At 41.1% G+C, this 14507-nt stretch overlaps 1 protein-coding gene across 6 annotated transcripts in view; it reads left to right on the forward strand.

Annotated features, from left to right (window-relative positions):
- The window catches only part of DYNC1I1 (dynein cytoplasmic 1 intermediate chain 1), a 187205-nt gene that overhangs the window by 89192 nt on the left and 83506 nt on the right, over positions 1-14507 (forward strand). For all 6 annotated transcript variants that reach the window (XM_058026342.1, XM_058026332.1, XM_058026369.1 and 3 more), the window contains exon 7: positions 14106-14195. In XM_058026342.1, coding sequence (XP_057882325.1) covers positions 14106-14195 — 90 coding nt within the window. The remainder of the gene's footprint in view (positions 1-14105; positions 14196-14507) is intronic.

Genomic DNA, 14507 nt, shown 5'->3' on the forward strand with positions numbered 1-14507 from the left:
CTGCTGCTTGTGCCAAGCTGCTTCTCTTGCACTACTTTCCCTGCTATTACATCTCAGTTCTGTGGAGGAAAGCACTGAGAGAATGAGGCAAGAACTGACAAATTCTTTCAGCAGCAAATGGAGTGGTGGGGAAGAAGTGGAGCAGTCAGCTCATGGAAGCAATGATGGGCACTAGCTGGCATTGCCTGCCCACCCACCTCCATCTTCCACCTTTGCTGAGCTGCCCATGTAAGAGAGCAGTGCTTCCACTTTCCTCCCTGTGAGCACAGGGTATGGACCAGAGTGCTTTCCCACCCAGAGCTGATCTATCTCCTTGTGCCCAAAGCCAGGCTGCTCTGGAATGCTGTCACTGGAAAAGCAAGTGGGGCTGGCAGAGCTGGGCACAGCAAGTGTTCATGGAAGAGGACCTTCTGCCTTTCTGCATCACAGCTCCTTGAGCACAATGACTGGTCTGACCACCGCCTTTGATATTTTGTTTCGCATTTGTGTCCACAGTAAGATTTTTAGTACATCCAGAAGTCTCTTTCAGCATCCGTTTTCTAGTACAGCAGCTGAGCTTGTGTTCATAAAAGGAAGCAATTACTTTGTAGCAGCATGTACTGTTCTAAGAGCTAGGAGCAAACCCCTAAACCTTCCTCTGTCCTGTGTAATTGGAATAGGTGTTTTTACAGAAATTGACATCATGGAATCAAAACAAAATGCTTTTTTGTCTCTGATTTGCTTTGAATCGTGGTTGTTACTGCAGTGTAAGACAGTATTGCTGTTATCTTCAACCTTCTCTCCCCAAAAATCAAGCTGTAAAAAAACCTGTCTAGATTTTAGCCACCTGGTTATGGTTAGTTTCTTATTTTAAAATAGCTTTCAAAATAGATCAGACATTACACTGTTAAAAACAATTTTCCCTGTAGGTATTGAATATCAGACAGGGCTTGTAGTAATAACTGATAGGTATCTAGAATAATCTTCAGTATGAACTGAGACTACAAAGATCTGTCAATCACTGTATTTAACTTTAAACACAGATGATTTGAATTCATGTTAGCAGCATGAGGAAGTCAAAAAGATGGAATGGAGCTGTTGGAGAAAAGATGATAGGATTACCTCTGCTGTTAGCCTTTCCTGCTAGTTGTTTGAAATACTAAATCAAGGTGAAGTTTATGAAAAAGGCTACAACGGGGGTTTGTAACTCTTCATTCCTGCTGGGATTTTCCTATTATAAATCTGCTGTCAGAAGTAAGTGCTTTACTTGTGGCTTAATTTTATGCAGGCACAAACACCTTGGTTCAACACATTTTGCCAGAGACAATCTTGACTATCTTAATGCAACAGAGTCCTCATTAACAGGGACCTGTGAAAAAGAAAAATGCACACATGCTCTTTTGTCATTGGTCATTCATAAGCAGCCTGATGAAAACTGAAATAAAACATAAATCCCAAGGTGGTGTAGAGCTGGTGTGGAGACATGAGTGTTTGAATCACACAGCTTATGTGAATTATCCATCTTGGAAGAACATTACACTCCACCTTTTGAATGAAGTTTCATTACTGTAGTGGAAAGCTCACAATTTCTATTTGTTCTGCTCTGGCTGCTGAATTTAGCACTGCTCCCAGTACCTACCCCCAAAACAAACAGCTCTGTTGAGGTGATTTTTCCCATTTTATCTAACCATGTAACCATAGAGCCTACCAGGACAATGGTTTCCAAGATGCTGGTCAGACTTGGCTTGTGCAATTTTTTCTCCATGCAAGAGCCATTAAGACAAATTGGTTGCACTTTTCTGACTTCATAATGCATTTGTCCTGCTCATTTTTTCTGCATACAAATATAAAGAGTCATGACCAGACTTCAAAGCAATAAATACGTGTTTACCAATTTCCTGTTTGATGTACTGGGCTGTGTTTCAGGTGTGCATCAAGTTTGTTACCACTATCTGCTATCTTGTTCTCAGGACATGGATGTGAAATTTGCCTACAGGCACTCAGAACTGAAAGCAGGACTTGAAGTTTGTCCCATCTAAAAGAAATCATTAACCTGAAGTCTTAAGAGAGGGAATCTCAGATCATAGGAATAGATATCTTGTCATTATGTTGATGAAAGACATCCTTGAGTGTGTGCTTCTATGTTGCTTTAATATCAGATTTTAAAATTGCCACTCAAGTATGACTGCATCCCTTAGGCAGTGGCTGCTTTAAAGTCAGGCCCAGAGAAAATCTCTCCTTCATGCAGTGCTGTGAAATTTCAAATTTCAAAATATAATTTTGTACCAGCTTGAAAGAATGCTCCAATGTACTGACACTCCACCTTAAGCAAAATTTTGCCGTATTTTCCAGTCCGGTTACTGAAAACATTTATGTTTTAACAAAATTGAAAACTTTCAATTTTACTTTGCTTTACCTCATATTTTAAAGTAGTCTAAAAAAGTACTTTTTAATGGAAGGCTCCAAAAAAATCCACTCAGAAAATGTGAGAACAGACCGTTTTAATGTTTCCAGGACTGCCTCTTCATCTTGGTTTCTTTTTATAATTTCCCCACTTCCACACAGAAAGTGGCATCATTTTGCAAAAGAAAAAGATTTGATGGAACTGCTCCTTTTTGATGGAATATAACTCCAGCATTGCTGGCTTTTGTGATCTGGCTATAGATGGAAGAGTCAACTGATGAAACATAATGTGCTTTGAATTATCACAGCAAAACCCTTTGCTAGCAGTAAATTCACTGGTGTGTATGTGCGTTGTGTTTCCTCAGATCAGGATGACAACCTCAGTGCTGCCTGGTTTGTGGCATCCCAAGTTAACACATGTAAATTCACAGCTGTGAGCTGTGTTACAGTGAAAAGACACAGGGGCAGAAGCCAGCAACTTCTTTCTTTTGCTTGAGAACAAAAAAAGCAAAAACTAACAAAAAAAAAAAAAAAAAAAAAAGATGCAGAGGTGCTTCTTCAAGTACAGGATCATGAGGCAGCATAACCCAGCATTTTTTATCTGCTTTCATATGATTCTCCTGACTTAAATCTCCTGTCTGTAGCTGAGAGCTTCCAAGAACTTGCAGGAGAGGGTCTTGGCAGTGTTTTGGGGAAAAAGGAAGGGTTTTAATTCACAGGCAGGCATTGTATGGCACTTCATAGCATCCATTTTCCAAAGAGGGACAGATATAAACTAGCCACAGAAATTATTTTCCTGATGAGTCTGAACTGTGAAGAGGGAAAAAGGCAGCATATTCCAGTGGGTGGTCGTGGTGCAGTTGAATCTTCCCATGTACCCCAACTGCAGGTGCAGTCTGCCTGTTTAGACGTCTGACCCTACTGAAGTGTGTTGAGTTAAACACAGAAAAACATACCTGATCCTCCGAGTTGCAACAGATAAATGGGATTTTAACCATAGCAGTTGTGAACTTGGGTGATGGGGGTTGGTTTTTCTTCTTTTTTACAGTTAATTGTCTTACAACCCAAGTTCTCAGAAAAACCTAGAAGGTCATCTGAGAATCCAAATCAGAAGGCATTTCTGTGTCAAACAGGTATCTGCAGGTGGGTAGGGCTCCTGGCATGCAGAAAGCCCCAGATTGCAAGTAGGGGATTTTTGATATCTGCTTTGGGAAGACCAAACGCCAGGGAGGCTGGAGAGGGGCCAGGAGGAAGGAAGAGGCCTTCCCTCCCGGGGGCAGGGAGACTTTGAAGTGTGACCCCGAGCAGAGGAGGGTGGGCAGGCTGGCAGCGGGTGGGCAGCGGGGTGCGGGAGCTGCGGGGGCAGGAGGGCAGGCAGGGGTCAGGGTGGGCAGGGGGTTCCCAGCCCCGGGGACAGCCGTGCTGGGAGCTGGGTGCTCTCCCAACAGGCTGCAACAAGCTGCTGGGGGGAAACCGGCTGTGTTTTTAACAGCTGGTTTAACATAATGAGGGCTGAGCAGCCTCCAAAGCAGCCCGGATCACATGCCTCAGGAGAGGCAGTGGGTGAAATATCAGTTCAGGAATCAGGAGACCAGGATTTCATTCTGTCATCTACAGCTGTTTGAGGAGTGACTTGGGGCAAGAAGCTGATGTGCTTGTGCCCTGGCTTCTCTGCCACCAAAAGGTGTTGCTCGCCTGCAGCAACCACTGCAACTGAGTGTCTAGAAGGGGAAGCTTCTCCTCTTCCAGTATGGTGGAACAAAAATAATAAATTGAAAATTCAATTAAAATATGGCAAGTTCAAAACTGTCAGAGGGAATTCCTTTTTCACATACGCTGATGCAAATCATGGCTAACCCCAGTGACTAAGGTGAAGTGGCGTCAGTGGGAAACAGAATTAAGTGGGGTCCGTTTACTGCCCATAAAAGTAATGAGCACACACTCATCCAGCCCTGACCCAGCGTTTCTTTTGTAGTTTAAAAATTTTTAATAAAGTATTTTTTGCCTGCCTTTTCCTAAGAAAAATGTTGAAATTAATCTTTGCTCATGTAAAATGCAGTTGCCATATGACTAATGGTTATTTTTAAAGTGCTGAGAGAAATTTATGCCTGTGTGTGTCAAGGAGACAAAGAGAGGGAGTTTTTGTCTATTTGCTGTGGTAATTGTTTATGAATATAGTTGTTTTTTCCAATTATCCTTTCCAGTTTTAATGTATTAGCAGCCTTGTCTCCATTTCTGTCGGTTGAGGTTTGTGTGTAAATGTAGGAATTCATGCTGTCAGATATTTCAGTGACAAAAACATATGCTACATCTTAAGCATTCGGTTTTATTCATAAAATCCCATAAAACTGGGATGGGAAGATTTGTGGAAAAGATGGCACTAAAAGTTAAACAATAGTCATACAAAAAACTGTGTGGCCATTCAGATGATTTCTGGGCCTTGAAGTGAATATTTATTTCATGCTCAAAAACAAAGGAAAAACTCTGAAAGGCCAGAACTCATGCTAATACCTGAAGGAGAAGCTAAATCCAGAGTCAGGGCTGGAGAATTTGTCCTAAGGCATATTGGTATGGCTGCATGAGCAGAGATACAGTATGGAAGTGGAGAATTAATTTCTTCTACGACAGCTGTATTTTGTAATGTTGCTTGTGCAAAAACCCAGTGAAAAATAGACGAGGTGGCCAGTGGAGTCAAAAGTCATTTTCACTTGGAATAAATGAGTCTATGAGTGAAGTCCTAGTCCCCTATATGTCAGAAGTAATGATCCCACAGAATTCACTTGGACTACATTGTACTTAAAGTTTTAAGTACCTAGTGCCCAGCTGAGGCAACCACGATTGACCTCTGTATCAGGGGCAGTGTAAGTGCCAGATACTTCATCTGTGTGTGTGTGTTTAGTGTGAAAGCAGCTTTTGTTTTACAATTGCTGCTCATGCCATAGCTTGTGGGGACTGGTTTTCATTAACATACTTAAGTTTTTGTGATTTAACACTATTGCATGATCTTAGTGTTTCAAAATGTCTTGAGCAGGGCCTATCCAGAAGTTTGCCACGTGTCTCACTGCCCTTTCCCAGGGCAGGAGTCATTTCACACTGCTGGCATGACATGATTTCCTCCAGCAGCACAGCAGGAACAAATCCTCAGTGGCTTCAGAGGCTGTGAAAATCTGCATGGTTTAGTAATCCCCTTCTTCATCCACAGAAATAAAGGGTCTCCATCTTTTTCTTCCACAAGGTTAACTGCAGTTATGCTGGGGCAGGGTATTTTAAATTTATACTATTTGGTTTTGGAGCTGGAGGCCTGTAAATGCTACTGTAAGGCTTCTGATGTTCAAACATTATTTCATGTTGGCATTTTTATTTGAAGGCCCAGCCATGGCCAAGGAAAGGAAACTTCTGTACTTTTATTTTTGTGTTACATCTTCCAGCTGGAATATTTTCAAGCACAATAGAATTGAACATGAGATTTGGAGAGGGCAAGAGAGGAGAAAAGGGAGTCAGCTAGAAGAGGTGATGACTCCAGTGGGGTACTTTGCAGTTTAGTTCTCTGGGGACTGAAAAACACTTTCAACCAGTGTGATGTTGCAACAGCCCAAAAGAGGAGAGAAAAATCCACGTCTGATCTAGACCAACCAGAAACTAAAAACAAGGGACACTTTGAATTCTTAGACTCTCACCACAACTGAAAACTGTGTTCAGGCCAAGGAACTGGAAAATCAGTTTCTTGGGTTAGAGAAATGCTTCCCTGAAGAGTCAGAAGCAGCTTTCCATTTTAATTGGTACAGAAACGATTGTGTTCTGAAGCAGTGATCCTAACATTTGAACCGCTGCAAAGGTTTGCAGTCAGGGCTACAAAGAGTTTAGTGAAATGCTACAGTACAACAAATTTTTCTGTGACATTTTCTTGCCATTTGGCTCGGTTAGTCTATCATTTGTCACAAAATGGAAAAATAAGATCTGTCTTCATAATGTACCAAAAAGAAATCTGACGGCAAACACAAGTCAGGAAGAGGCATAGGGACAGGAGCTGAGTGGTGTAACCCTAGATCAAGAGATGGTTTTGAGAAATCATATACTGGGGACCTCAGAATCCCCTGACCAGGAGTAATTGAATGTGGTAATTGTTAAGGAGAGCTTTGAGAAGAAATCTTGAGTAAAAATTACTTACAGTGTGCTTGTTTTAAGAGGGAAGTGTAGTAAATTTCAGGACAAATTTTTAAGTGGCAATAGCACAGGCACGGCCTATGCTGTAGGCAAAATAAATTTTCTAAACTAAATGACTTCTCTCAGTCAGCCAGGCTAAGTGTTTGTTTTTGGGGTGAAATACGTATTTCCTTCATTGCGCTTGTACAAGGATAGCTGAAGCCTGAGAGCAGGACTCTGGGGATCTGGTTGTAATGGCTGGTAATAACACCTGCCCTTTATGGGATGAGGGGTGAAGTCGTGCAAATTTGCATTGCAGAATAAGGGATGAGATCAGAACGCCTTTCTTAGATGTGTCAGAGACATGGGAGATGTACTTAGTTTAACAAGAATCAAGAAAAATAGGATTTTTCTGTTAGTCTTGCACTTTTAAAGCTGATGTATCATTACTAGTCTATTTACTGTGGAAGACTTTAGGCTAAATAATGTCACAGAGAACTGCCCTGCAGCCTTCTGGATTAAAATGATAAATGTGTCAAGCATTATATTATTTTGTGCATAAATTTTAGAACAATATTTTCTTTAAAGTTACTCAGTCAATATGCTTGACTCAGGTAAAAGTAGCATGACTCCTACAGCCTGTATTTTACCAATCTTCAAACTTCTCTTTTGCATAAGAGCACCACTGCACTTTGATAACAACACATGACAAAAGATAACAAAATCAAGGGAGTTTGAAGATGCTAGGCAGTCTGTTCTTGTAGCACTGTGATTTTTTTTCTTGCTCATGTAGAACTGCAGTCAAGTAACAGATAATTTTTTTCAGGATTAAAATAATGCATGTGGAAAATTAAGGAAGAACATAATATAATTCTGTTTAAGTTTTATAGGTGCTGTGGTCATAAGATAGTTCCAGAAATGAATTCATCAGTTCTATCCTATTTTTTTTCTAATGTTCTTTGTTCATCTGATGGCCATTGGAAAGCACAACTCGCTGTGCTAGTTCATAAGGACAAGGTGGTATGTTGGGAGTGTTCTGTAACAGGGATGGGGAACTTCACAGGGATGAGCCAGAGCTTTTATATGTTCCTCCAATACACATTGAAGTATTTTTCTGGATAATGAGCACTAGTACCTTGCATGCATATGATTCTTGAGTGCAAATATGCTTGCAAGCTCCAGCTCACATGAAATTCTCATCTGAAATTTGTTGCCTGTTTCATGGAGCTTAGGGCAAGTTCTGTTCACCTGTGGGGTTTTTGCTCAGTATTGAGGCCTGAGTAGTGTTCCTTCCTTTGGCTAAATGAAATACATTTTAGAAGGCAGCTGCCTAATGCAAGAATATTTCCATCTGGGATGACTAACATGTGCCCAATGTACGTCCAGTCTCACATCCCACTCTGCAAACAAGATCCACTGATGAATTAATTATCTTCTTGCTTCAAAGGGCAGTCAAAAGATGAAAGTAAAAAACTGGACAGATTTCAAAAAATGACATTATATGAAAAATAGGTCATTCAGCCAGATTGCAAATCACAGCTTTTCAAAAATGTGGAATGTCAGGCAGTCCTTTCTGAAAAAATATGGCTTCTCTTGCTTGTTGCATATTTTGCTAGTGATGGAAAGAACATATTCATAAAGGAAAGACAGTGTTTTAACTCCTACTTAGGATAATGCCAACAGTATTCAACTTGTTTGGTTCAGGCTTATGCCAATATGAATACAATGCATTTGTCCTTGTTCAGTTTGTAGCTCTTTTGTAACAGTAGCAGCAAAGTTATTTTGAACAGTTGTAAATATAAAACTTATACAGTGGTTTCTGGTATTTCATAGTTGCAAATATGGAGTCTGCTTTTTGTGAAGACACTTGATTTTATTGAAAGTGTCATATCCATGGCTGATGATATAAAACCCCATGTAACAACCCACTGGCTTCTCATATATCACTGACTCAGTCAATAAAATATATAATTGTGATGCTAATGAAATTGGGATTTTAAAGCCGTGTCTTTAACAAAGGGATTGTTTGTACCTACCCAGAATTAAAACCAGAGCTATCGGTCTAATTCAGTATAGCTGTCAATTCTAAAAACAATACACAAAAGCTGCAACTTCTTAGCTTCAGAGGCACAGGTCTGAGGAGGTGTCAATCCTACACTGAAGAAGAATGCACAACATGCTGCCTGCTGTTTAATGTATTGGCAGATCAGAGACCATGACTGCATAAATCCCCCCAAAAATCAGCTATTTAGTAATCTATTTGAGCAGTACCAGTGCTGACTTCCTAAAACTGGCAATCCAAAAAAGGCAATACAGTATTCATCTCAAGAATTGAAACCCTAAGCCAATGTCATGTGTAGTCCTCTCAGATGCAATTATTTATTCTAGTATTCAAGTTTGTCTTGAATGTGCCTGGTATGTTTTTATGTGCTGTAAAAATAAATACAGTGGTTTAAAAGCCCTGGAAAGTCCAAGTAGGTATTAAATAGTCCAGCACTGCAGAAATGCAGGGTCTGATTTTCTGAGATCATCTGTGCTCTCTGTGAATATCTGATCCAATTCAGCACATCTGGGCATTTCTTCTGCAGCTGCCAGGGAGCTGGCCATGTATTCACAGAGCTTTCCTCTGTACCGCCTATTGCAAGTGGTTGTGGTGTCCAAGGCAAAGGCCAGGCATAGAGCAGGCTCATTGGAGCTAGTAGTTGGATAACATTTGAAAATTAGTATTTACACCCAGATGAAAAAAACCCCAGGTTTGTAGGGAGAGGTCATACTCTTATTAGGGCAACTTCTGTAGTTGGGAAAAACAGACAAGCTTTTAGACAGACAGGACCACTTCTGGTCTGGAACAGAAGCAGAAGTGTTCAAGCTAAGAGACCAAAATGAAAACAATTGCTCTACTTTTACTTTGTCAAGCACTGTTCATATTGACCACCTCCTAGATCCTGGAGAGTCATCAAGCTCTGAGTTATGAAGAAAACATTTTTAATCCAGTTATCTCAGTCTGTATTAATCCCACATATGGCTCCACCAGCTTCAGCAGACAAACATCATTATCCAAGCATTTAATGATCATTTCCATTGAGGATTTGTTTATTTATAGAAGGCAGGGTGGCCTTAGTGGGCAGGACTCTAGGCTGAAACTCTGAAGCCCACTCTGTGTTCCCTAAGCTGCGTGATGTGCAGTGAGTGGGTCTGTCTGTCAGCTTCTGTGTGGTAAATAGACATACCAAAACTGGCCTCCTTGCAAAGTCCTTTTATATCTACAAAGGAGAAGTGTTGCATGGCAGTTATACACTTCTTCATTACTAGCTCTTTTTCATGTGGTTCCTTTAATAGACATTTGAGTTCTGATAGCGTTACACCCTGTTCTCTTCTGAGCAGGGTGCAACACTACTGCTGGTGCTGGTAGCATCTCTGTTTGCCAAATGTGACGAAAAGACTCCTACTACTGTGATGTGAGCAGCTAGAAAGCTGTTTCTCTAAGCTTCCTAATATTAGATATGCTCTTAAAAGGGAAAGGCTGTGTATGTTCAGGAAATACACAAGTTTCTTCATCTGGAAAATTATTGCAATCTGAGTGGGCACATGTGGAAATGAATAACCATGTAGATGTTCACAGATTCTCCAGTAAATGTACAGTAAATGCTATCTTTGCCACCTTTAAATAAAACACAGGAAAATGAATGCTGAAGCATTTCCCATTATTCTTTATGTATATGTATATGCAGTCAAATGTACAAATGTATAACAAAAGGAAATGTATGTACTATGAAGAAGTGTGAGGATGCATTTATTGGTATTAAATAGTATGCTATATATATATATATATAATGTCATATAAACATTTAGGTTGCAAAGCCAAGCAACATTAGGTAGTCCAGAATGCAGATTTCTTGAGCATTCTTGATTAGCCCTCTTCAATATGTAGGATGATACAATTTTAATTGCATGATAGCATTTGGGGGCTTTTTTCCTTAACAGATTCTTGCTTCAGCCAGTCAATAAGGGAACAGTTTTTTAACATTTCTGCTTTTTATCTTCTTCTGTTGAGTGCTCTGGCCTCAGATCTCATATTAGTGCACATGATCAAAGTATTACACTGAACACAGAAAAAACATTAATCCACTTTCAAGGTTTAGTTTTGCTGTTGCTTCCTCAACAGCATCATAATATGCCACAAATCCTGATGAACATGTCTCTGCAAAACATCTATGCAGGGTGAGAATTCTATTTATTTTTTTTTTACAATATTATTGCCATCTTGCATAAGCGCTTAAGCACAGGGGGAGAAAGGACAAAAATGTCAGAATGACAACTTTCACTGAAAGCTGGAAAAGGGAGCTGTGGGAGCCTTTGCATGTGTAGAATTTCCCTAAGACTTTCTCCACTCAAAGCACGGTGCCAGTTGACTTCAGCTTTCAGCACTTCTGCATTTCAGGCCCCAGGTGTCTCTTGCTGAGCACCCAGAAAATGAAGCCAACCACTCAAGAGGGAGGAAATTCCAGAATTATGTCATCATGCCTACATGTGGGGAGGGGAAAGGAGCTAATCGTGCCCAGACAATCCAAATTCTGGCATTTGCTAAGATTTTAGCATTTGACTCACACCCCTATCATTCTTTTAGCTGAGTTTCTCTGTGTTTGTGTATACATTTCTCTGTAAATAAATAAGGACATCTAAACTGTGGCTAATCTCTATAAACTCTTGCACTGCTTTCTCAGTAAAACTATTTTGACGTTTGTGCCCTTGGAAAAAGGCATGATGTGTTTTAATAACCTTTACTTGCTTCCATTTATCCCTACACTGCACTAGAAGCAGGAAAGGACTATAGACAAACAAATATTTGATGCCCAAAATTAGAGGGATCAAGGACTTCTAGAAACAGGGATAACTTTGCTTCACTTCAACCTGAAAACCTGATACTAAATCTCAAGTTCTAAATTTGCTACATGATCCCTATCCATTACCAAATTGCAAGCGAAGCATTAAAAAGCATTGCAAAAAGCCTTAAAAATCCCAAATACTTCAGTTGAATATTGGTGTAGTTTTTGTTTGCTGCTTGAAATTTTTCTCAAACCCTTCACCTTCTGAAACTTCCCTGCACAAGCTGTCAGGTTAGAAACAGGTTAAAAATGGAAGCAAAATCCATATTTAAACAGCTAGTTCCAAAAGTTGGTGCTTTAGGGAATGAAAACCTTTAATGCAAGACTCACAAAACTTTTGTAGGAGCTGGTTTTATTAGTATCTACCATAATTCTGTCTGTGTGTATATATCTGTACAGCATTGTGATCCTATCTGTGTGTGCATGGTTCTTGAGGCTGGCAGAGTATTCACTCCCTGCTGCACCAGGCACTCACACTTCTCTCCTGTTCTTTGAAGCTGGGAGTGCCTTTCTTCCATGCATCCCCATCTCCCCTAGCACCACAGACCAATGGCACAAGGACCTTTTTTACCCCTCCTGTGCGTGTACAGCAGGAGAGCTCTCCTCACCAGCTCTCTGCTGACTGGGTTGGATGTTATCTGTCTTTCAGCCAGTGGACAGAGCAATGTATTTACCCTGCCAAACTGAACCACCCTGGCTTGCTCTCTAAAAGCTCATCCTTAGTCCTTCTGTGTAGGGTATCTGGGGAAAAGTAGGCACCAAAGGGAGGCATTGTGAGTACCCTACCTTTTTTTCCACCTCAGGTTCCATGGTCTGACAAACCCCTGATAAGGGAATGGCATTCATTAGTAGTGCTTTAAATTCTGGAAATGCCTCTTTATCCATGCTGGATTCCTCCTCCCTTTCCAGCTTGGGAAGCACATGGTTATCCCTCCTCCCTGGTGGCAGGGGAGATGAGTTTTTACTTTTTCCCCACTGCAGTCACTAGCAGTAAGGGGAGTGATGGCAGATTTTATGCCAAGATTTCCTCATTTTACCAACAGGGAAAAGCACATCTGTCCATGCTGAGATGCCTCCTTACAGCATGTGCCTGAGACATGATCTCCAGCCAAGAGACTGCAGAATCACAGAATCACAGAATATTCTGAGTCTGGAAGGGACCCACAGAGATCATTGAGTCCAACTCTTAAGTTAATGGCCCATATGGCAGCTAGCAACGTGTCCCCTCTGGGCTTCTGGGAGAAGTCCTAGGGTAGGCAGTGTGGTGGGAGTAGTACGGTGCCTATTACGTTATTGAAAACAAAATACAGCTGCATGTTCCTGTTGCTTGAATGCAACCTGTCAGCACCAGCATCTCACAAGAAGCCAGGACTCATTACAGCCAGCCTTCACAGCAGAAGGTGCCAGTAACCAGCCAGCTGGAGAAGGATGATATGTTTTCCCCATTAACATGGCAGGTTAGAGCAGGAAGTGTGCCTGGAGAAACACCATGACATGAGGAACTGTATGGCGACAGGAGGTTGTTCAGAAAGCCCCAGAGGAACTGCAGTGTTCTCCTGATGGCTGAATGCCCCAGGGCCTGGACAACACGTGGTCTCTTGTGCCCTGGACCAATACAGGGCACCAGTGATGCTTGCTATGCCTTGGTGGTATGTCAAGCTCCAAAATAACTGCAAAATAATTCCTCCATAGCCCATGGATTTACTCATCCTAGTTGTTAAATACTTTTAGAAACAGCTCTATTTTCATTCCTCATAGTTCACAAGATCTAGAAAGCTGTGTGTCTTTATCCTCTCAAGAATGTGAGTGGGTTGGGTGCCAGCCCTGGGCACAGGAAAAATGGATCACATTGCTGTAACAAGCTGCTAACAAGTAATGAGGGCTAGGTAGACTCTGAGGCATTTTGGTGCATCACTGTCTTTTCAGCTCTGCTTGTATTATGTTCTGGTCTGGACAATCAGAACTCTTGTAACTCAGAGAAACATCAAGGAATGAATGGTTTGCCCTCCTGAATAAAATGAGAACATGTGAGTGTGGGGAGAGAGGGGGAGGGAGAGATGCATTTGCATAGGTCAGGAAAGGTCATTAAAACATCTGGCAGTAGTAACTGACATGTGTCAAATTTTAGTGTTCATTAAATTTGTATTAATGCAAGAATGGTTCCTAAGCTCCAAATGCCACTTTTGGTTGCTATATTCCCCCAGCTGATGGTGATGACTTTTCAGAACTGTGCCATGCTTGTTTCCTTGCTAGTGGCATCTGACCTGAGGTCAGTTTTCTGTTTAACCTATTCCTGTAGGTCAAAAGACAAATTAATCTGGTGAGAATTGAATTGAAAATGAGGTATCTGGATAGCAGGTGTCCCAGCTGTGGAATAGCTGCCAGGCTGAAAGGTATTTGTATCTGTCCTCATGCCATCCAAGGAGTCATATCCGAGGTCAGGGAGATATTCAGTTGACATGTGAGAGGGGAAGTTACGGGGAGCAGAAGTGGCAGATGCCCTATGCGAGCAGATTATCTTGCAGTCAGGGGGGAAATGTCTAAGAGTGTCACTCTGAGCATAAATGTACATGTTCCATGTATTGGGCACTTTGCCTTACCATTTTATAATTGTAAAGAAGTCAGACAATTTCCAGGCCCCTTAAGGAGGAGAATCTAACAAATCTTTTTCTTCCTTTTTTTCTTTTTTTTTAGAAGATGAAGATGATGAAGAGATGGTGGAGCCAAAAACACAGGATGACTTAGAGACAGAAAATCAAGACCAGAAGCAGGAAGTGAAAGAAGGTACTTTAAAAATGAAAAGGATGATTTTGGATGTTTAAAGGATAAGATTCTGCCAGTAGCTACTCTCATAAGTAGTTTTCACTATTGAGAACACTGAAATTGAAACAGTCACCAGTTTTAATGATTCAAAACCATATGAGTAGCATGAAAGCAGAAAATTGTATCCCAGAGACCCAGCTGGTAGGCCTGAGAAGATTGTGAAAGGCATGAGGCTTGAGCTGTTTAGCAGAATGTCCTGCATGTCCTTATAATTTGAAAATGAAGTAGGGATTCTTGGATCCTAGTACTGGTACTAATTTGTCCTCTGGCTCA

Source organism: Melospiza georgiana, chromosome 1, assembly GCF_028018845.1.
Source record: "Melospiza georgiana isolate bMelGeo1 chromosome 1, bMelGeo1.pri, whole genome shotgun sequence".
Classification (NCBI taxonomy): Eukaryota; Metazoa; Chordata; class Aves; order Passeriformes; family Passerellidae; genus Melospiza; species Melospiza georgiana.